The 24,492-nt window shown below is 43.1% G+C and overlaps 1 protein-coding gene across 12 annotated transcripts in view; it reads left to right on the top strand.

Moving 5' to 3' along the window:
- SYNE1 (spectrin repeat containing nuclear envelope protein 1) overlaps positions 1-24,492 on the top strand; it is a 598,390-nt gene that overhangs the window by 557,639 nt on the left and 16,259 nt on the right. For all 12 annotated transcript variants that reach the window (XM_061624165.1, XM_061624156.1, XM_061624155.1 and 9 more), the window contains 4 exons: positions 12,645-12,787; positions 14,054-14,180; positions 20,491-20,702; positions 23,926-24,126. In XM_061624165.1, coding sequence (XP_061480149.1) covers positions 12,645-12,787; positions 14,054-14,180; positions 20,491-20,702; positions 23,926-24,126 — 683 coding nt within the window. The remainder of the gene's footprint in view (positions 1-12,644; positions 12,788-14,053; positions 14,181-20,490; positions 20,703-23,925; positions 24,127-24,492) is intronic.

Raw genomic sequence — 24,492 nt, 5'->3', positions numbered from 1 at the left:
TATTGTTCAGGGGGGGGGGATAATTTACTATCCTGATAAGGTGGCCAAGGTGCCACTTCAAGTGGCAATAACTTTTAATAAAATGCCCCAATGGGACCAATGCAATAGAATGACATTCTAAGGGGCATGGCTGTCCCCTTTGTGGCATTGTGTTCAAAATGAATAAGGAACACTGCTAGACTGCTCCACCCCTGCTTCAAGTTTTTTATATATAGCAGAAAAATGTATATTATTTTTAGAAAGCAGCCTCCCCCACCCCGATCTCTGTTGGATCAGGCTAAAAGCCTTACCTCATCTAGCATTCTGTTCTCACCGTAACCAACCACATGCCTCTGGGGAGTCCTCACACAGGGTATGTACTCATTAACACTCTCCCACTTGTGATTCCCAGCAACGGATATTCAGAGTAGGGATGGAAAGATCTGTCAATCTTAGTTCTCTCCATTCCTCATTTTTTCCAACCTTAAATTCAGTTCTCCAGATTTCTGCAGCAATTTGCAAATTCTTTGTAAAAAAAAAAAATCCTCATGAAAATACTCCAGCATTTTAGAGTGAATTTCTCCTAATCGACACATTTTTGTAGGTAGTTTTGACTAATGTACACATTTTTGCAAGCCATTTCTGACTATATATAGCATTTTTGTGTTATTTTCATTCATAAGTTATTTGTTATGCACGCTTTTCCCTAACGTATGCATTCTTGTAAGCCTTGTTTGGTTGGCAAACTGCATTGCAAAGTTTGAGTAAGTACGCATTTTGAAGGATGGCTGTGGTTCAGTTCTCATATTGTTTCAGAAAGAGTGAAATTGATAAATTTGGCTTGAAATGCAAACCGAATCAAAATTCTCACCCATCCCTAATTCAGAAGCATACTGCTTCTGATACTGGAGGTAATCTAGCATCATGACTAGTAGCTATCACAGAGGGGTGTATGGTACCATAAAAGGATGGGATACTTGACCCCACTCTAGCCACAGCTACTGCAGACCATACCTACAACAAGTACAAGAGGTCAGAAATCCCCAGTGACATAAAAGTGAGCACCACTGAATTTATTTATTTATTTATTTGTTTGTTTATTTATTTATTTATTTTCATTTCTAGACCGCCCATAGCTAATAGCTCTCTGGGCGGTGTACAAAACGAGATTAAAATACAATATAGAATAAAATCAGTAACAGAAAGGAACACATTAAACTAAAACATTAAACATAAAACATTGAACATTAAAATGCCTGGGAGTACAGCCAGGACTTAACCTGGCGTCTTAAAGAAAGAACCGTAGGCGCCAGGTGTATTTCCTCCGGTAAGCTGTTCCATAATTCGGGGGCCACCACAGAAAAGGCCCTAGTTCTAGTAACAGTCCTCCGGGCAGCCTGGTGAGTTGGTACCCGGAGGAGGGCCTTAGATACTGAACGAAGTGAGCGGGTAGGTTCATAGCGGGAGAGGTGTTCCACAAGGTATTGCGGTCCCACACCGTGTAAGGCTTTATAGGTCAACACCAGCACCTTGAATCTAGCTCGGAAACAAATGGGTAGCCAGTGCAAGCGAGTGTCAGGCCCAGGATGTGACTCAGGAACCAGACCAACGATTGTAGTTAATTCGTGTTTTATTAGGGTAATGTCCAAACAAAGACTGCGTTTTCTCATGAATCAATACAGGGATACAGGTCCTGCGGCATTGGGAGAAAGTTGACAGAGCAAGGGACTTCTTCCCGCCTGTTCTTTAAGAAGGGGCCAAACGGGTGCGCAATCTTTCGCTCCTCCTTAACTGCCCCTCAGGTACTGCCCGCCTTCCCCCCCTTCTCTCCTGTCTTTTCAGCTGTCTGCATGTGCGCGGTGAGGGGGGAAGCATCACCCCCTCCTCTTCTGAAGTTTCTGATTCCAGGATGGGGGATAGGGGAGGGGCTGATGGTAAACTGCCTCCCCGCTTTCCGGCTGTGAGCAGCCCTCCCTCTTCCCCCTCTTGCTGTGAGCCTGAAAGAGGGGGAGGCGTGAGAATGTCCAGGGAGGGCTCAGGCTCCCCATTGCTAAGCGACCTTATCACTGGCAGTTCCTCTGTTTCATCTTCGCTCCAAAGGGGGGAAGTTCCTCCCCCTTCCCTCTGCCATCCATCCAAATACTCTTCTCCCAACTCTCCGGGATCCAGCTCCCCGGGATTGGGACCCCAGCTCTGCCTTCCGACAGCGAGCCAGGACAGGTGTTATATGCGCAGACCGACTGGTCCTTGTCAACAGCCTGGCTGCCGCATTTTGCACTAGCTGAAGTTTCCGAACAGTCTTCAAGGGCAGCCCTACGTAGAGCACATTACAGTAATCCAATCTAGAAGTTACCAGAGCGTGGACAACAGAGGCGAGATCATCACTGTCCAGATAGGGGCGTAGTTGGGCGACTAAGCGAAGGTGGTAAAATGCATTCCGTGCCACCGAGGCCACTTGAGCCTCGAGCGACAAGGAAGGGTCAAAAAGGACCCCCAAACTATGAACCTGTTCCTTCAAGGGGAGTGTAACCCCATCTAGAACAGGATAAACATCCACCATCTGAGCAGGGAAAGAGCTCACCAACAGTGTCTCAGTCTTGTCTGGATTGAGTTTCAGTTTATTAGCTCTCATCCAGTCCATTATCACGGTCAGGCAACGGTTCAGCACATCAACAGCCTCACCTGAAGAAGGTGAAAAGGAGAAGTAGAGTTGCGTGTCATCAGCGTACTGATGGCAACGCACTCCAAAACTCCTGATGACCGCACCCAGAGGCTGCATGTAGATGTTAAAGAGCATGGGGGACAAAACCGACCCCTGAGGGACTCCACAATGGAGAGTCCAGGGTGTCGACCGATGTTCCCCAAGCACTACCTTCTGGCGACGATCCGCTAAGTAGGAGCAGAGCCACTGCCAAGCAGTGCCCCCAACTCCCAACTCCGCGAGCCTCCCCAGAAGGATGTTGGCATTAGGCCGTACTGCCTAAGGATATTTTCATCAGGTCTGGAAAGTTACAAGCATGTGTTTTGAGAAGCAGTCTTATCTGCCATGTCTGGCCTGAGAGAGCAGACTTGAAGGTCAGACAGGTTGTCATGGTAACGGGAGATAACAGCTGGGAAAGTTGTAACAGAGTCCATGAGTTGTTTTTCTTCTGAATTATGCCTCTGAGCTGAGAGGCTGTCTTTTGTGTTTATCTATGGAGAGAGATGTACCAGAAGGGGGGTGACTGAAGAATCTCTACATGTATTTACTCTTAAGCCTCTGGCCTTAATGTCTTTCAATAAAGACTCTTAACATGCTCTGAAGAAGTTTCTTGCTCAACTTAACTCCAACGTAATGTATGCTGTTTCACACAACAACGCACACATGCCAACAGTGGTAGCAGAGGATGGTTACGCTCCACAGCACATTACACGGAAGTAAGTTGCTGGTCTGAACTGCAGACGGAGTTCCAGAGAGGGCACCTTGATTGATTGAACCAGACGGAGGTGAGCAACATGGCTGTAAACCTGTCTGGGGGAGGCTTGCCGATGGAATGACTTAATGAAAAGAATTTTGGCAGCTGGAAGCCGAGGATGAGGGCTTTGCTGATAAAAGAGGATTTATGGGACACAATAGATGGACCCACTCCGGCGGTGCTGACTGCGGCTTGGACGCGTAGAGATCAGAAGGCGCAGGCTTTTATACTTCTGGCTCTATCTGACTCTCAACTGCTACACGTGAGAGATGTTACAAACACCAAGGAGATGTGGGACCGGTTGGAAGGCATTCATGTGCAACAGACCGCGGGATCTAGATTGTGTTTGGCACGGAAGCTTTATCAAATGCGCTTCACAGGTGAGTGCGACATGAGTGAGCATCTCACGGAATTCAGACGGCTGTTTGCTGAGTTGACAGACCGAGGCGTTGAACATTCTGAACTTCAGAAGACCTATCTGATCCTGGCTTCACTTGATGGGACTTGGAATAATATGGTCATGGCTTTCGAAGCCATGCCTGACGGAGGTTTGAACGTTGCATTTATTGAGGAAAAATTGACCCAAGAATGGCAGCGGAGACAGGAGGCGAAAAGAGCCGAGTCGATGGAGGCTGTCAGGAAGCAAGAGGTGAAACATGCCGTGCCGAAGGATAATAAACAGGAGCAGCAACAGAGGCTGAAGGCTTGTTTTGTTTGCGGAGATCGACGACATCTCCAGCGCAATTGTCCAGTCAAGCGAAACTCCAGGGACGGAGGCTTGAAGCAGGGCAGTGTGAACTTTGTTTGTAAACAGAACTCTCAAGATTTACGACCTGTGAACTGGTTGCTCGACAGCGGAGCAAGCCATATACTAATTAAAGACAGGAGTCTGTTTTACACGTCTACAGATGAGCAGGACTTTGTTTTACTTGCTGATGGATCACGGAAATCCGTAAAAGCACGTGGTCTGGTTAAATTTGACAAACTTGGCATAATGACAGACTGTTTGTTTGTTCCGGAATTGGCTCATAATATTTTATCAGTTAGCAAACTGGTAAGTTGTAATTATTCAATTTTGTTCCACAAAGACCAATGTTTTATAATGAGGGGGGCTGAAGTGTGCATGCAGGGAAGCCTTAATGAGTCACAGTTTGTAATAAAGAGCAGTCAAGCAGGGTGTGCTGTGTTAAACGCTGAGGCACAGGTACATCAGGGCTGCGTCCATGAATGGCATCAAAGGCTGGGGCATGCAAACCTTGATACAATAAGGAAAACCCCTTTGCACAGTGAAGACATGCGTTTAAAAGCTTGTGGGCAGTTAATGGATTGCGATTCTTGTAATCAAGCTAAAATGACTATTGCACCAATAAACCGGGAGGCTGAGAGAACCACAACAGCTCCCTACCAGCTAGTACATGTTGACTTAGCAGGGCCAATAAATGCTTCACGAGGAGGTGCGAAATTCTACATGGTACTGGTAGATGATTTTTCAAGATTTTGTCATGTTTTCTGTTAAAGCATAAAAGTGAAGCTGAGCAGAAGCTGAAACTGTTCATTAAGAGAATCGAAACTCAACACTTGGTCACGGTAGGGGCTATACGCTCGGACCAAGGTGGGGAATTTATGAGTAAAGCATTGAGTGACTTTCTGGAAAGTAAGGGAATAAACCAGAATTTCACTGCTCCACACAGCCCGTTTTCCAATGGAACTGCTGAGAGAAAAAATAGGGTGCTTGGGGAAGCAATGAGAGCCATGCTACTGGATTGCAGTTTAGGGAATTCTTTCTGGGCAGAGGCAATTCTTTATGCGAATTACATTCACAACAGGGTGTTACATAGTGCTATTGGAATGTCTCCTTATGAGAAACTTACTGGCAGAAAGCCTAGAATACAACACATTCAAAAATTCGGAGCAAGGTGCTGGATGCACATTCCACAGGGAAAAAGGAGGGGCAAGCTTGCGCCCAGAGCACAGCAAGGTTTTGTTTTGGGATTTCAGAATGCATATTACAGAGTTTGGTGTCCAGAAACACAGCAGTTAATTCTGAGCAGAAGCATTAAAGTCTCAGAAAAGCCTTGGGATCAAAGGGAGACAGTCCTTCTTACAGGAACAAATGACACACAAACACAAACATGAACACAATCACAGAAATTTCAGCCAGATGTTAACGTTAAAGTGGAAGGTACACAAATACCTCTCAGAGATGCTTTGAATGAGCTCATTTCTGGAAAACGCAGATCAAAGAAACGAAAAGCTGAGGAAATGGAAGCTCCTGCGCAGGTTGTGCCAAGCACAAGCACAAATGGGGGGGCAGAGAGAGCCGAGGCTCTGGTTCCTTTAAGACGCTCCACGAGAGCGAATTTAGGCAAACCGCCTGACAGACTTACTGTGGGATTAATAACAAGTCCTGGAATGAATAAAGTTGTAGACATGGATCCTGAGACACTTTATTTGACATGTGTTGAACCAAAGTTTGAGTGAATAAAGTTTGAACTGTACTGAACTGATGATGCAATGTACTGAAATGTATTGCAAGATGTATTGTAGAAATGTGTTATTGTTGTAATGGATTTACAGACATGATGAAAAAGGGGGGCTGTTGGCATTAGGCCGTACTGCCTAAGGATATTTTCATCAGGTCTGGAAAGTTACAAGCATGTGTTTTGAGAAGCAGTCTTATCTGCCATGTCTGGCCTGAGAGAGCAGACTTGAAGGTCAGACAGGTTGTCATGGTAACGGGAGATAACAGCTGGGAAAGTTGTAACAGAGTCCATGAGTTGTTTTTCTTCTGAATTATGCCTCTGAGCTGAGAGGCTGTCTTTTGTGTTTATCTATGGAGAGAGATGTACCAGAAGGGGGGTGACTGAAGAATCTCTACATGTATTTACTCTTAAGCCTCTGGCCTTAATGTCTTTCAATAAAGACTCTTAACATGCTCTGAAGAAGTTTCTTGCTCAACTTAACTCCAACGTAATGTATGCTGTTTCACACAACAACGCACACACGCCAACAAAGGATACCATGGTCGATGGTATCAAACGCCGCTGAGAGATCAAGGAGAATCAACAGAGTCACACTCCCCCTGTCCCTCTCCCGACAAAGGTCATCATACAGGGCGACCAAGGCTGTTTCAGTGCCAAAACCGGACCTAAAACCGGATTGAAACGGATCCAGATAATCGGTTTCATCCAAGAGCGCCTGGAGCTGGCCAGCGATCACCCGCTCCAAAACCTTGCCCAAAAAAGGGACATTCGCCACCGGTCTATAGTTGTTCAAAACATCTGGGTCCAAAGAAGGTTTCTTTAAAAGAGGTCTTATTACTGCCTCCTTGAGACTGCCAGGGACTACTCCCTCTCTCAAGGAGGCATTTATTACCTCCTTGGCCCAGCCAGCGGTTACAGTCCTGCCAGTCTTCACCAGCCAAGATGGGCAAGGGTCCAGAGCAGAGGTGGTCGCCTGCACCATTCCAAGCACCTTGTCCACTTCCTTGAGCTGCACCAACTGAAATTCATCCAATAATAAAGGACAAGGCCGCGCTCTGGACACTTCAATGGATTCATCTGTCATAACATCAGAGTCTAAGTCCCGACGGATGCATGCAATCTTGTTCTGGAAGTGCTCCGCAAATTCATTGCAGCGGGCTTCCGATGTTTCCTTAGTATCATGAGGGCCAGAATGTAAGAGCCCTCGTACCACCCTAAAAAGCTCCGCTGGGCGGCAAAGGGATGATCTAATGGTGGTAGCAAAATAAGACTTTTTCACCGCCCTAACCGCTTTTATGTACAACTTAGTGGAAGCACTTACCAGGGAATGATTATATCCGTCAGGAGTTCGCCTCCACCTGCACTCTAGCCTCCTTCTCTCTTGCTTCATCACTCTCAGCTCCGGGGTATACCACGGTGCTGTATGAGTTTGGCAGCGAAGGGGGCGCGCGGGAGCGATCATGTCGATGGCCCGGGTCATCTCCATATTCCACAGGTCAACCATGGCCTCGACAGGAGCACCAGTACTATCAGCCGGAAAAGCTCCCAGAGCCCTCTGGAAAGCTACAGGATCCATAAGCCTCCGGGAGCGGACCAACTTAATAGGTCCCCCACCTCTGCAGAGGGAAAGGGCTGTCGTGAGTCTAAAACTCAGCAAGTGATGATCTGTCCATGACAATGGAGTAGATGAAAAATACCCCACCCTCAGATCACCATCTCCATGACCAGTGGTGAAGATCAGATCAAGAATATGTCCCGATACATGTGTCGGGCCAGTAACAATTTGAGACAGCCCCATGGTTGTCATGGAGGCCATGAAGTCCTGAGCCGCCCCAAGCAAGACAGCCTCGGCATGGATGTTGAAATCCCCCAGTACCACGAGTCTGGGGGACCTCAACAATACCTCCGAGACTATCTCTGTCAGCTCAGTTAGGGAAGCTGTTGGGCAGCAAGGTGGGCGGTACACCAACAGTATTCCCAGTCTGTCTCCTTGGCCCAGCACAAGATGAAGACATTCCAAACCAGTCGCCGTCTGGACAGAATTGAGTGGAACTTACTTCTAAGTAAACATGCAGAAGATCAAGCTGTAACCAAGTGTCACTATTTATTTATTTATTTATTTATTTATTATTTGATTTATATCCCTCCATTCCTCCAGCAGGAGCCCAGGGCAGCAAACAAAAGCACTAAAAACAGTTTAAAACATCATAAAAACAGACTTTAAAATACATTAAAACAAAACATCTTTAAAAACTTTTTTTTAAAAAAAAAGCTTTCAAGACATCTTTTTAAAAAAGGTTAAAAACATTGGGGTTATTTAATAAAAGGTTTAATAACATATTAAAAATCAATTCCAACACAGACGCAGATTGGGATAAGGTCTCAACTTAAAGCTTGTTGAAAGAGGTAGAACGTCAGTAGGCACCAAAAAGATAATAGAGATGGCACCTGTCTAATATTTAAGGGGAGGGAATTCTAACACAGATGCAGACTGGGATAGGTCTCAACTTAAAAGGCTTGTTGAAAGAGGAAAGTCTTCAAAAGGTGCAGAAAAGATAGCAGAGATGGCGCCTGCCTAATATTCAAGGGGAGGGAATTCCACAGGGTAGGTGCTGCCACACTAAAGGTCCATTTCCTATATTGTACACAACAGACCTCCTGATAAGATGGTATCTGCAGGAGGCCCTCACCTGCAGAGTGCAGTGATCGACTGGGTATATAAGAGATAAGACAGTCTTTTGGGTATCCTGGTCCCAAGCTATATACGGCTTTGTACACCAAAATTAGAACCTTGAACTTGGCCCAGTAGCAAATGGGCAGCTAGTGCAATTCTTTCAGCAGTGGGGTGACGTGTGGGTGATACCCTGCCCCAGTGAGCAGTCTTTCCACTGCATTTTGCACCAGCTGCAGCTTCCGGACCAACCTCAAGGACAGCCCCACATAGAGCACATTACAGTAATCCAGCCTGGAGGTTACCAGTGCATGGACAACAGTGGTCAGGCTATCCCAGTCCAGAAATGGTCACAGCTGTCTTAACAGCCAAAGCTGGTAAAAGGCATTCCTAGCTACTGAGATCACCTGGGCCTCTAGTGAAAAAGATGGATCCAGGACCACCCCCAGACTACAGACCTGCTCTTTCAGAGGAATTAATATCCCATGCAAAGCAGGCAACTGATCAATCTGAACTTGGGAACCACCAGCCCATAGCGCCTCCAGCCCACCACTGAGTCCAAGCAGCAGTCCAGGGCTTGCACAGCCTCTCCCGAATCAGATGTTACAGAGAAATAGAGCTGGGTATCATCAGCGTACTGCTGACACCTCACCCCAAATCTCCTGATGACCATTGCCAAGGGCTTCATATAGATCTTAAACAGCATGCGGGACAAGATGGTACCCTGCGGCACCCCACAGCACAACTGCCAGAGGGGTGAAAGATAATCACCCAGTGCTATTCTCTGAAAACAACCTTGGAGATAGGAATTAAACCACTGTAAAACAGTTCCTCCAATACCCATCTCACCAAGTGGGCCCAGAAGGATACCATGGTCAATGGTATCAAAAGCCACTGAGAGATGAAAGTAAGAGTGACAGGGCTGTGCTCCCCCTGTCCTTCTCCCAATAAAGGTCATCCATCAGGGTGACCAAGGCCGATTCAGTTCCATAACTAGGCCTGAACTCAGACTGGAGTGGGTCAAGATAATCTGTTTCATCCAAGAGTACTTGCAATTGCTGCGCCACAACCCTCTCAAGAGGACAGGGTATTTGCGACCGGTCGGTAATTGTCACAGACCAATGGGTTCAGGGTGGGCTTTTTCAGGAGCAGTCGAATCACTGCCTCTTTCAGAGTGGCTGGAACCACTCCCTCCTGCAATGATGCGTTGACCACACTGTGGATCCACTCGGTCAAACTCCCTCGGCAAGCTTTAATAAGCCAAGAAGGGCAAGGGTCAAGAGGACACATTGCTGGCTGCATCATCGAAGCACCTTGTCTACATCATCAGGCCACATCAACTGAAACCGTTCCCAAGAGGTTGCAGCAGACGTTGCACTGGACACCTCATTGGGGACTACAGTAGATGTGGAGGGGGCATCAAGACTGCTCCGGAGGCGAGCAACTTTACCCTCAAACAATTCACAATGCGTCTCCGAAGGGTCTAAAACTCCATTACCTGCAGTTGATGTCAACAGACCTCTGACAATACGGAAAAGCTCCACTGAATGGCTACTTGAGGATGCGATGGTGGCAGAGAAGTGGGTCTTCTTCGCTGCCCTCACTGCCACACAGTAGGCACAGTTATGATGTTTTACTGGTGCCTGATCAGCCTCACAGCACATCTTTTGCCACTTGCCCTCTAGCCGTCGTCCAACGTGTTTCATTGCCCTTAGCTTACTGGTGTACCAAGGTGCAGACAGGGCTCCACAATGCCAGAGAGAGCACTTGGGGGCAACTGTGTCAAGAGCCCAACGCGCCTCACTGTTCCACAGCGTGACAAGGGCTTCAACAGGGTCACCCGCTCTATCTACTGGGAACTCCCCCAGGGCATTCAGGAATCCAGTGGATTCCATTAGTTTCCAGGGGCAGACCATCTTAACCTGTCCACCACCCCTCACACAGTGCTAAATACAGGCACTGCCCTACTAGAAAGATACATGAGCTGTTCATGAGGCTTCATTGCCTGAAGTACAATATGAGATGAGGTTTGCATGTTTGGTCCCAGTTCTGGTTAATTATTACATGATTGGACATTTTAGTTCCTTCTCATTGCCTGCAGTATAGCTGATTCACCTGGATTCTTAAGCCATTTTCAAAGAAAATGATTATTTTCAGTCCTTTTTTAAAAAAGAAATGTCTCAAATAAAGTAGAACTGGTGATTTATTCTCCTTCTGGGAAATTCAGTGCCTGACAGGGAAGAGTTTGAAAAACATTGTTGATAAGCAATCAACTTGGGTTGTGTTTTTATTTTTGCAGATATAGCGATCCCTGAGAGCCTTGAGGCCTATATAAAACTTACTGAAAATACTCTTAGAAATATCTATGGTAGGCATGAAAAAGCGTAAAGATTGCCAGACTTAAGCCACGTATATCACTGCCTTCTTTCTCAGCATATCTCCTATCTTATTCACTATTTAACCCAACCCCTCTTCCTCACGCATCAATACTAGCATGCTACTAGAAAATACTGTCTGTCCCATGGATGCATAGGGATATTTTTTTTAAAGGGTTTTTTTTCAAAAGTTAGAAAAATAAGGTTTTTTATTTATTTATTTAGTACTCAAAATAATGGTATTAATATTCCTGTTGCATAACCTGTGAGTTGAGGGAAATAGCTGGCATCTATGTAACTTGTGTTTCCTTGGGGGAGAGAAATATCTTACACTGTGGATCATATAAATCACAGGGTTTAAGAGAGTAATAGGAGATTTAGGCCAAAATGTTAGGCCTACCCTGCTCAAAAGCCAGAGCCAGCATTCTTAGACCTTCCTCATAAATCTAGTGTGCATTTTCACTAATAGGTATTTTTTTGCAGAGTGAATAGGTTTGGGAAGGATGGGATAAGAGGAGCAAAACAGCATAATGTCCACCTTTCTCATTCTACGTTCACTAACCTTTCTGCACTGTTTGAAAGATCACAACATTATATGTTGTAGATTTTCTTTAATATACAGGATATTCCCACCAGTAGTGTAGTGGCAAATTCATGTTAGTCACAGCCACACCCCTCCCTCTTTTTTGCTTCTGAGTTAGGAATGAGATGCTTGTTAATGCCTTCTCTCCCAGCAACAGACATCCCTAGGAGCCAGTTAGCATAAAAGGGGAATGTGTTAGCTACTGAGAAGAGTTTTCTCAGTGGTTAACACGCTCCTCGTTCATGTTGATCACCTCTGAGGATGCTGGAGACATAGGGACCCCACTAGGACCCTGCTTCCCCAAAAATTAAGAGTCTAAGACCTCTTGAAATCACAGACAATGGTATGCCCACGGTATTTCTGAAGAAAAAATAAGACTCCTGAATTTACTTTAACAGAGGGAGGCTTTAAGTCATTTTTGGTAGCAAAATATTTGTCCTATGGTCACTTCACTGCTTTGCAGTTTAATTTCCTGCTCCAAGAATCTGAGATGATTATGTGCTTCCCAGATTGCCATGAGTTTTGCATACTTCCCTCCTTGTGTGCTAGAAAACTAATAATAATGCTCATAACATTACAACTCCTGGAGTTATTAGGAAAACATATGAAACACTGTGATTTGTTTATTTTGTTATTCGTGCACTGGAATCCTATACATATCTACCCAAAAGTCAGCCCTTTTGAGTTCAGTGGGACTTCAAGTAAATATGTATGTGCAGCCTAAGCAGCAAATTTAAAAGGGGGAAAAGCGTAGCTATTTCCAAGCTTTCTTCAGCTGGCTGCGTAGAGCACAAATACTGAAAAATATCTGAGGATGCAATAATACAAGTGTCAAGTGTTTGGTCTTTCAGAATTATTTCTGGGAATTGAATTTTCTTGATGACCTATATGTATCCTTCCTAAATAGTGTTTATTTCTCATGCCCCCCCCCAACAGTTGCTGAAGTATACTTGTACAATCGTTACAAATTTGTCACTGCCATGCTATTGTAGTTAACTTTTTGTCATGCTTTCTAACCTTATTAGCACCACCTTCCTACTTTCTGAGACATTTTGATGTGTTGGTTTGGTAACATCTGCCCTTCTCTGTTTGCTATAGGAGAGCCAAGTTCCCTGGAAACACATATCCGGCAGCTTGACAAGGCATTAGACACTAGCCGTTTCCAAATACAGCAAACAGAGAACATCATCCGCTGTAAAACACCAACAGGGCCAGAGCTAGATTCTAGCTACAAAGGATATGTAAGTACTGTGAGCGTCGCCCCCTGGTGGCTGCATGTAAAAAGAACAGTTCTTGCGTTAGGCTGTGCTACCAGCAAAAATAATATGGTCCTGTGGGACTAACACATTTAGTGGTATAAGTTTTATCAGAGCAGCTGATAAATGTGGAAGCCAAAATGTTTTGCCACATAGATGAAATCTCTGTTTTGTTAACCAGAGTAATCATATTTCGCCATCTCACTCAGCTTTTTTGGGGGTGGGGTCTTTCTCAGTATCTCAATATCCTGTGCCATTTGAGCTATCGTGGAGCTGTTTGTGGAGTTCTGCTCTTAGATTATTTCTTGAGATTACTTTTTGTACTTGTACAGAACTCATTTTAGATGCTCTGTGAAATTATTATTCATAAAGCACCTAAAACTAGGGGCTGTACAAATAAAAGAAAGATTATCCCTGCAGGCTTGAAATCTTATCAAAAACAAGGCATACTACAGAGGAAGTAGAAGGAAGAGGGAAGGGAAGGGAATTGGGAGTTAATAGATGCATCATCCAATTTCTTGAATGTGTCGTAGGGAAGAAATGCCAAATGACAGGCAGAAGAGCCTTCCAGTAGTCTGGAGCTACAAGGGAAAGCAGGCACAGGCAGGGAACAACAGAGTTGGTCACCTATGATAAAGCCAATACATTAATAAACCAATAGTGGGGAGATAACAGAGGGAAGGGAGAATCAAGGATAAACCACTTAAGTCTAGGATCTGAGTGGGGTCTAAGAGAATGAGCATGAATGTAAGACGAATAACTAGTAGTTAATATAATTAATAAAACCACCTTTTTGAAGAATTTTGTGGCATGGTGAACTGTGACCTGGGCACATGGACAAGGATATAGTGAGCTACACAACCAGTTGTACTTGCACAAGGGAACACTGAGCTTGTGTCTCTCATACAGCATGTCACGTAGCAAACGGTTTTTGAAACTGACTTAAAACCATTTGTGACGTGTCATGAGGGTCTGCTGTTCAAATGAAAAAAGTTTTTAAAATTGCACTGGGGTGTTTTTTTAAGGTCCCAGCCATGGTATCTAGCTGATGAATCATTGTAGGGTTAGTGCTTGTTCAGCAACAACCCACAACTTATTAAAGAGGATTGTGTGAATTGGCCCTGACATTAACCATGACACCTGCAGTATCAGCTGAAAGCAAACTGAGGTCTCAGTTTTAGTTACTTAGCTCTGTTGTTTTTACAGCATGGCAAAGGATAATGATAAGTTGTTGCTTTGTTTTTTGAACAGATGAAGCTTCTGGGTGAATGCAGTGGGAGTATAGATTCAGTAAGAAGGCTTGAGCACAAATTGAAAGAAGAAGAGGAAAAGCTATCTGGATTTATTAACCTGAACAGCACAGAGACACAAACAGCTGGTAAGTAATACTCAAAATTGTCACTTGAAATGTAAGAAAAGCATAACAACATGCAGCATTGAAAGAAGGAAACACACAGTACTACTTACACACCTAGATGACAGCTGTTTCCTGGAATCTTTACAATCCACTTTTGAAGCTGCATTGACTACAATGACAGCTTTGATTAACACTCTTTACCAAGAAATTAGCAGTGAAATGTTCTAGATCTTCCAGTAGCTTTTGCTAACTGTTTGATCATGGGGCACATAACATCACTGGCACATCTTGTTTTCTGGAAACCATATACAATTCTACACCCATTATTAATGCAGTGTTTGTGGAAATTGACAAGTCACTCCACTAATTCTTAGAAGAGAGATTTGAGAGACTGATGCTAGTAATCTCTTCATGATTTTATTTTGGGATTTTATCAGGGTAACATCCTGTGTACTTTACATTTAATGAGTTTTACAAAATGACTTTATGAGACTATGTAAGAATTTGGAGACATCTGAATTGCCTTATCTCTAGTTTTAATCTAGTACTTTCCATAGAGCTCTTAGAATCCTATACACACACTTACCTGGGGAATAAGTCCTACTGAGGTCAGTGGGGCTTGCTTCTGAGTAGACATGTATAAAAGATGGTACTGTTGTTTTTCTGTGTAGCATCTAGTTATCATATTTTCTCAGCAAATGATAACGGTTGCTATACTGTTTTTATAAAATCTGTATCCTGGAATCTTGGTGTTTGTTCAGTTTGGGGTTATGGTGAGATAGTAGATGGAAGTGAGCTAACTAAAACTGAATTTGTAGGATAATACTTGTAGACTAGGATAATACTTGTAGGCAGTGTGGTTTTTAGGTTGTGGATAAAGAGAATAAAGCCCTGTCTTTAATAGGAAATTGACTTAGTCTTATCAGATTTAAAGCTCTGAAGTAGTTCTGGAGTTCCAGGTAGTAGCAGTCTCAAGTATATCTGATAAGAAGCCTGTGCCCTTTTCTGTCACAGCAGTGGTGCAATTAAAGCAGTGGTTCCATTCCTTCCTCTCTGATAGGCACCAAACAGTAGCATTGGGGGATGAGGTTTCGGACCCTTGGCCTCTCACTTGTGGGGTACCGCAGGGTTCCATCCTCTCCCCTATGCTATTCAACATCTATATAAAGCCGCTGGGGGCTATCATCAGGAGATTTGGGCTGCAGTGTCACCAATATGCGGATGACACGCAGCTCTATCTCTCATTTAAATCTTCACCAAGGTCGGCTGTAGAAACCCTGTCCAAGTGCATGGAGTCAGTGAGTGGCTGGATGGGAAGGAATAAGCTGAAACTGAACCCTGACAAAACCGAGGTACTGTTCATGGGAGACAAGAAAAGGTTAGGGGATCTCAACCTGGTGCTTAATGGGGTACGATTGCCCCTGAAAGACCAGGTCCGCAGCCTCGGGGTCATTCTTAACTCCCAACTGTCCATGGAAGCTCAGGTCTCGGCTGTGAGCCGGGCAGCACTGTATCAACTCCATCTGATACGGAGGCTGCGCCCCTACCTCCCCAATCATCTGCTCCCGTCGGTGGTACATGCCTTGGTCTCCTCTCGCTTAGACTACTGTAATGCGCTCTACATGGGGCTACCCTTGCAAACGGTCCAGAAATTGCAACTGGTACAGAATGCAGCGGCGTGCCTGATCAAAGGCAGACGGCGGCGGGATCACATAACTCCAGTGTTAAAAGAACTACACTGGCTACCAGTGGCTTGCTGGGCCCAATTCAAGGTGTTGGTTTTGACCTTTAAATCCCTATACGGTCTCGGCCCAGTCTATCTGAAGGAGCGCCTCCAGCATCATCAGTTATGCCGCCTAACAAGATCAGCCTCTGAAAGCCTTCTCTCTATCCCATCAGTGAAAACAGCCAGATTGGTGAGGACTAGAGAGAGGGCTTTTTCAATTGTGGCCCCCACCCTGTGGAACTCCCTCCCTAATGATCTCCGCCTTGCCCCCTCTATAATGAGTTTCCGCTAGGCTGTGAAGACCTGGCTGTTCAGACAGGCCTTTGGGGACGATTAGATTTTATTATTATTATTGGTGTAGATTTTAATGTTTACTGGATTGCTATGTTATTAGATGTGTAGATAGATTTTGTTGTTATTATTGGCTTGGATTCTAATGTTTATTGCACTGATATGCTAATTTGTATGTCACCCAGAGTGGCTGGAGAACCAGCCAGATGGGCAACTAAGAAATTTAATAAATAGACTTCCCAGGAGGATCCCTACGCCTGTGCAGCCTCTGAGACGAGCTCCGTCTTGGATGAAACTTATCCAGTTTAAATTCAGTCAGAAGGCTCTTTTCTGACTGGGAATAATTTCTTCCGGATAAGGAAGAAACGTGAGATTTCCCACACATTTTTTTTTTGATTGTTGGAGTCTGGAATTCGTCAGAATTGTCTGTCTTCCAGCAGCTCAGACAGAGAGAGGATTTTTATGCTAGCTCAGCTGGATAAGTGACCCGTTTTTTTTTACGGATTAACAGGCAAACATCCTCCTGTCTACATTCATCATTTTCTTACCTATACAGCTAAAGAGATTTGTCAAAGTAACAGCAGTTGAGATAACCTAGGTGAGGTAAGACTTTCCTTTTTTTATTCACGGAACTAAGGGGGAAGAAAATATAAATAGCTTATCTTTTTTATTGCAAAAAGCTGACATGGAAAATAGCATTTTAAAGATTACAACGGACGGGAGATTTCTGATTGGAAGAGATAAGAAATCTTTTTGATTTATAAGACTTTTGTGTAATATATGGCTGGGACTATTTTTCCTGATCTACTTTTTTTTTTGACGAATCTGCTCATTCTCTCTGCTACTAGTTATTTGGACGCTGTGAACTAAAGCCGTTCTTACACTTCCGGGCAGATAAGAGATAAGGGCTGTCTAGCGTGTGACGTTAGTTGGTTGGAAAAATTAACTCCTTAGTAACTGGTTAAAGAAATAAGCTGCTCTTTGTTTGGGACATTGAAAATTGAAGGAGTTTTGTTCCTTTGGCTTTAAGAATGACAATTAAGAAGATCATGGATGTACGAGAAGGGACTTTATCTCTAGACATGTTTCAGAAAATAATGAATGGGATTAACTCAATAAAACAAGAACTGAGAAATAATAGAGAAGCGTGGAGAATTGAATTTCACGAAATGAGACAGGAGCTGAAAGAAACTCAGGATTCTATGAGAAATGAGAATAAAGATAGATCTGGAAAACAAAAAAAGGATGAAAGAGAAATTAAAGGCAAGGTTCAAACTATGGAGATTGGCTTAATTATGGACATGAAAAAAGATTTGGATTTCCTGGCTGTGATGGATCCTGGAGACAAATATTACAGTTTGGAATTCAGCGCTGTCTCTGAAGGAATTGAAGAGATTGGAGATAAAGATATTATCGGTTCAAAAAAATTCCTGGACTGGAAGGATTTGATGGAACTTGAAATGGAGAAAGTTAACAGAATTAATCCCTGTTTTGTGTCAATGGAAAAATCTTCAAGAGATGTACTAGTGTATCATGTGGAAAAGAGGAACAGAGATGCGGCTTTGCAACAATACTTCAGTGATACGTTTGGATTTGATGGCAAGAAAATATCTGTGATGGAGGAAATTCCTATCAGACTTTTATTATATGACTATGACAGCAAGATTTTTGGGTGCGTAAAGATGGAAGATGGAAGATGGACCCAATATGGATAATGACAGAAGAGCGATTTAAAATTACTGGACTTAGTAGATTTGATGAGTTGGATTAATTGATACGTTTATTTAGTAAAAAAAATTGATTGATATATATCTCAAGGATTGGAAACTTCTCTTTGACTTTTTGTGGAAGATTAAAATGATAGGATGTTAATGAGATTTGAAACTAACTAAGATAACCGCTGGAGGAAGGTGATTTTATAATCTATTAAGAGATAGGTTTGTTATACATTATAGATTTATAGCTGAATTATAGCGATTTGAAATTACTGGACTTAGTAGATTTGATGAGTTGGATTAACTGGCATGTTTATTTAGAAAAAAAATTGATTGACATATATCTCAAGGATTGGAAACTTCTCTTTGACTTTTTGTGGAATATTAAAATGATATGATGTTAATGAGATTTGAAACCAACTAAGATAACCGCTGGAGGAAGGTGATTTTATAATCTATTAAGAGATAGGTTTGATATATATTATAGATTTATAGCTGAACTATGACAAATTGGAAGTCAATATTCTTTCTTTTTTATATATATATATATTTTTCTTTTTGTATTGTACTAGTTATTGATTTGTGTTGTTTTCTTTTTGTATTGTTTTGGTTTTGAAAATTGGAATAAAAATTAATTGCAAAAAAAAAAAGAAATTTAATAAATAAATAAAATGGGCATGTATCTCATACTAACACTGAAAATGGTTTATTCGATTTTGCCTTGGAATCTGGATCTTCTTTGTAATGATTCGGGGGGGGGTCATAGTTAACTGAATCTAGTAGAAAGTTCTTAGACTGATTTGAACATGTGAAACATCATTATAGTCCTTAAAGAAAACTGCATAGTATTCTGAGGAAGCTTAGCAGTCATGGAATAAGAGGAGAGGTCCTCTTGTGGATAAGGAATTGGTTAAGAAGCAGAAAGCAGAGAGTAGGAATAAATGGACAGTTCTCCCAGTGGCGGACTATAGAAAGTGGAGTCCCTCAAGGATCGGTATTGGGACCTGTACTTTTCAACCTGTTCATTAATGACCTAGAATTAGGAGTGAGCAGTGAAGTGGCCAAGTTTGCTGACGATACTAAATTGTTCAGGGTTGTTAAAACAAAAAGGGATTGCGAAGAGCTCCAAAAAGACCTCTCCAAACTGAGTGGGCGGAAAAATGGCAAATGCAATTCAATATAAACAAGTGTAAAATTATGCATATTGGAGCAAAAAATCTGAATTTCACATATATGCTCATGGGGTCTGAATTGGCAGTGACCGACCAGGAGAGAGACCTCAGGGTTGTAGTGGACAGCAAGATGAAAATGTCGACCCAGTGTGCGGCAGCTGTGAAAAAGGCAAATTCCATGCTAGGGATAATTAGGTATTGAAAATAAAACAGCCGATATCATAATGCCATTGTATAAATCTATGGTGCGGCCGCATTTGGAATACTGTGTACAGTTCTGGTCGCCTCATCTCAAAAAGGATATTATAGAGTTGGAAAAGGTTCAGAAGAGGGCAACCAGAATGATCAAGGGGATGGAGCGACTCCCTTATGAGGAAAGGTTGCAGCATTTGGGGCTTTTTAGTTTAGAGAAAAGGCGTGTTCAGAGGAGACATGATAGAAGCGTATAAAATTATCCATGGCATTGAGAAAGTGGATAGAGAAAAGTTTTTCTCCCTCTACTAGAATACTGGAACTCGTGGACATTCAAAGAAGCTGAATGTTGGAAGATTCAGGACAGACAAAAGGAAGTACTTCTTTACTCAGCGCATAGTTAAACTATGGAATTTGCTCCCACAAGACACAGTAATGGCCACCAGCTTGGATGGCTTTAAAAGAAGATTAGACAAATTCATGGAGGACAGGGCTATCAATGGCAACTAGCCATGATGGCTGTGCTCTACCACCCTAGTCAGAGGCAGCATGCTTCTGAAGACCAGTTGCTGGAAGCCTCAGGAGGGGAGAGTGTTCTTGCACTTGGGTCCTGCTTGCGGGCTTCCCCCAGGCACCTGGTTGGCCACTGTGAGAACAGGATGCTGGACTAGATGGGCCTCTGGCCTGATCTAGCAGGCTCTTCTTATGTTCTTATGAGGGCAATGTCTCCTACCCTCACTTTATAAAATCTAGGGAGAAAAGAGAATAACAGCCACTGAGGTCTCAAAACAGGTGGCAACTAAATTAGGCTAAGGGGGGGCTGCTTTTGAGAAAGTTCCATACCATCAGAGCCATGCTCAACCTTAATTGGAAAGACTCTAGATGCCTCTTTGTGAACTTTGTACACATCCCTTCCCTCCATGGTGTCCCTGTCAATAATATATGGTCCAGCCAGTGTTGCACAGATTTGGCCACCATGACAACATTTCCCAAAGGTTCAGTGCTTTACTTTTCATTATAAGGCTGGATGGCAGGCATTCCTTATATGGGTACCCTTTCCATTGGCATGGAAGCTAAATGAGTCCCTGGTCATTCCAGAACTGAACTTGCCTCTATCTGCACAGCTTTATCCTGGATTGTGTGCCTTGAATCTTGATGTGTGTGACAGAGTATTGCAGGAGTTGGGCAGAATGGTTTGGAAGTGGTGGTTATAGAAAAAGATCTTCTCCTCTTAGGTGTGATTGATCGGTGGGAGTTAATCCAGGCCCAGGCCTTAAGCAAAGAACTGAGGATGAAACAGAATCTTCAGCAATGGCAACAATTCAGCTCTGACCTAAACAACGTCTGGGATTGGCTTGGAGAAACTGAAGAAGAACTGGAACAACTGCGTTGCCTTGATCTCAGCACAGACATACAAACCATTGAGTTACGGATTAAAAAACTGAAAGTAGGTTCTAATATCTTACCCTCTTTTGTGTTGAACTCCTAATATGCCTTATTTTTGTGAGGGGCCATTTCAACTCTTATTCAAAAAGCACTGCCAGTTTTTGTACACTGCACTTCTTCATGTACAACAGGTTTGGGAATGAAATATGACAGTTGATTTCATGGGGGGGGGGTTAAGGTAGGCAGTAGGCCAGTGTTTTCATTCATATTAAGATGGTTGGCTGAAGGTACTGCTAATAAGAGGCAATCCCTGGGGAAGACAACGAGACACTCTTATAAGGGACATTTCGAAATGGTGGAGTCATAAGGCAGCTGGTGTAGATCAGCTAAATTCATGGAAGTCTGAGGGAGCCATTTTGAAGCATTGTTTGTGTTCTAATATACAGTATGGCCAACAGCAGACTTGTTTTTTGTTAATTTGCTTTTTCTTTTGGACTCTGTCCTGTAATCAGACAGTGACTAGCGCTCTAGATAGTAAGAGGTGGGTCTCTTGATATGTGAATGGGATGCTTCCACAGCGTGGTCCTATAGCTATTTCAGGAATATTCAGAGCCAATTCAGGAGATAACGTCCTTAAAAGAATATGAGTTCTGTATTCATAGGGACACCATAAGTCGGGATCGACTTGAAGGCAGTCCATTTCCATTTTCATAGTAAGATAATATTAATTTGCCTAAATGATTAGGTCTTAACAAATAGTAAATCGACTGCAAAAAAACTAATTGAAATGGGTATAAATAAGCAGAAATACAGATTCTAAAAGTGTTTGAAAACTAATAAAGTGCTAGTTGGATAACCTACTCTCAAGAAAGGATGGAGGAAAATTCTGCTTATTTTGGACTTGAAAACAGAATTTTGAATAGTTGCCTGAGCCAGAACACATTTTCCCCGACACTGGATTTTTTTTTAAATGGACATGCAGCATGCAAGCCCTGTCTTCAGCTGCCTCCACCAGGCACACTTCCCAGCCATGCACTGGCCCACTGAGCCCAGCCAAACCTCCTCCATGGCTCCAGAGTCCCCCCACTGCTGCTGCTGAGCCCCGCTGCTGCTAGCTTCTCAAAAGGTTGACAATGACACCCTCACCACTGCTTCCTCAATCTACCCCAGCTTGAAGGAGCCGCTGCCAGTGCTGCTACCCCATTCTTTCATTCTGCAAAATAGCACATCATCAAAGGAGGAGGAGGAGGCGGCAGGGGAGAAGCTCCCTGCCAGGCGGAAGGAAAGAGTGGTGCGGTGACAACAGCAGTTCCTTCAACCTAACCAATCAGATCTGATAAATTGAGAATTTGGCAGAAACAAGCAGGCATGGGGCGGAATGGCCTGGTTATCTGCCAGAACTTGAACGGATCAGGATCCACAAGCAGATCCCATCCCTACCCTCAAGCCATATCTACTTCATTACAGTCATGGTTTCCCATCATGCATACACATAGACTAGGTGGAAGGGGCAACTGTAAATGAAATTATCCTGTGTGACATGGTACTCTGGTACACTTGGATGTGTGGAATTATAGGAAAGAGACTGTGAAGGAAATACAAAAAATAGCATACTACCAATTAATTTTTTTAAATCACATTTAATTGGCACACAGAGAAAAATGTTGAGGGCCAACAGTTTCCTTATCTATTTGGGCAGGCTCTGATAGTGGAAAACTGAGGAAGAAACAGAGCAGAGATATGGGTGGAAAAGCAAGCTCCCACTGCCCCCTCCCCCAAGCCATAAGGGCTATACATGTGTGCACACTTATGCTGCTGCAAAACATCCCTGGCAGCAGAAGAAAGTGTACTGATTCTACCCCTTGCTTATTGGGCATGGAAGCAGCTGGCAGTGGAGAGAGAATTGCACTCCACTACTGCATGCCCCCAGAGCCCAATTTCACAATTCTCTCATCCCCCACCAAGATCCTTTTGCAAGCAAACGGAAAGCTACCTTTTTTTGCCACAGAAAGGATTCCAAGGAGATGAAGAACTGTGTTCATCCTCAAAGCCCAACTCCCCCTCCTTCCAAAGATGCTTTGAGTACTAAAAAATTGGGGAGGTTGCCAAATAAAGGATTGTGGGGAGAAGTATGCCCTGTAAATTCTGTGGTTCTTTCTAGTCCATCAATATTTCCTTAGATGCTGAACCAGCCCAAGTTTTAAAGCCTCATAAACCAAGGCTGTAGTACTTCAGCTAAGCAAGGTAATGATTCAGTTGCTCCAAAAGTGACAGGTAATTCCCTCGTTGATATAAAATTCAGAGGTTTGTTCTAAATTAGACTAGTCCACTATCTGTCAGCTGTCTGAAATTGTGAAGGACAATATTGACTCTTTTTTTAAAAAAATTCCACAGTGCATGTCTGGGTATATTTAATTCTCCTTCTGGGAGGAGGGGTGGGATATACATTTAATAAATATATAAATAAAATAATAAAAATAAATATTTTACTCTCAGGGTGCTTCCAGATGACCTGTTTACTGAGCATTCCTCCTAATTTGAGGGGAGGCTAGACAACGTTGGCTATTTAGCAATAATTTATCCTGAATTGTTTGTGAAGTTAGATGATGTTGCATCAAAGCAAGCGTTATTTCACACTTTCCAAAGCATTTTCTTGTCACCCTTCTCACAAAAAGTTCTTTCTTTGGGGGAAGTGGGTTTGTTACACAAGTTCTCCCTATCCATTATAATTGCAAGACCTGAATTTTGCCAGTGATTCCCACTCCAAAACAGGGACAGTCTGGAGGTGCCCTTAGGTCCCATCTCCTCTCTTAATATATGCAGAGAAAGCATCAACCAAGGCTCAGAAAAGCCTTTCCCTTCCCAGTCTGCTTTGAAGCTACTGAAAGAGGGCTCTGCTTCTTCTGATCCCTACACCTTATGCATTAACTTTCATAAGCCGCTTGTGTGTTCAGTCCAGTGTCGCCGGTCATGCTCTTGAAAGAGCCAGCTCCTGTGATTTTTTTCATGTTCAATCATGTCTTAAGGCTTTAAGTTTTTAAAGACTTTATTAGTTTGCTCTGACTTCTACTGCAAATACTAAATCTGAGACATTTATACATTGGGTTCTAACTATGCAGCTACCAGACATGTCACTTAACTATAAAGACAGAGTACCTGTCTTTAAATGATTAAACTTTAAAAGAGGGAGAAATGTAAAAGATATAGTGGAGCTTATTTGTTCTTGAATTTTTGTAGCATGTTTACTATACAAAGGCTTTCTCCCCCCACCTTTCATTCCACAGGAGCTACAGAAGGCTGTTGATAACCGCAAAGCCATCATTTTGTCCATCAACCTTTGCAGCTCAGAATTCATGCAGTCTGACAGTGAGGAAAACAAGAAACTACAGGAACGGCTGTCTCAGATGAACATGCGCTGGGACCATGTCTGTACCTTGCTAGAAGAATGGCGCTGTTCACTCCAGAATGCTCTAATGCAATGTCAGGTCTGTTCTGGTGTATGCAAAATTATTCCCCTTTGACTCCTGGGATTAGATGTAGCACCAATTTCATTCATTTTCCTAAATGAGTAACTTTAATGTGTGGGCATCATCATATCCTGCCTTGAATATAATAGGCAGACATTTCAGACAAGTTTGTTAAAAAGGAAATCTTTTTAAACCCTAGAAGAGTAATTGTTAAAAGGTTGTGGTGCATTAGGTGAAATTTGTTGCACATATTCTAAATTGTTTCCTGAAATCTGCATTGTACATTTTCCAGATTGATGCTTTGGATATATCATAAAGGTAACAGGCCTTATACCAAATGTAGGATGTTGTTCCTGTGAAAAGTAATTCACACCAGGTTGCAAA

This window comes from Rhineura floridana, chromosome 4 (assembly GCF_030035675.1).
Source record: "Rhineura floridana isolate rRhiFlo1 chromosome 4, rRhiFlo1.hap2, whole genome shotgun sequence".
Classification (NCBI taxonomy): Eukaryota; Metazoa; Chordata; class Lepidosauria; order Squamata; family Rhineuridae; genus Rhineura; species Rhineura floridana.
Note: the sequence above shows the minus strand (reverse complement) of the source record. Positions and strands in the feature narration are given on the sequence as shown.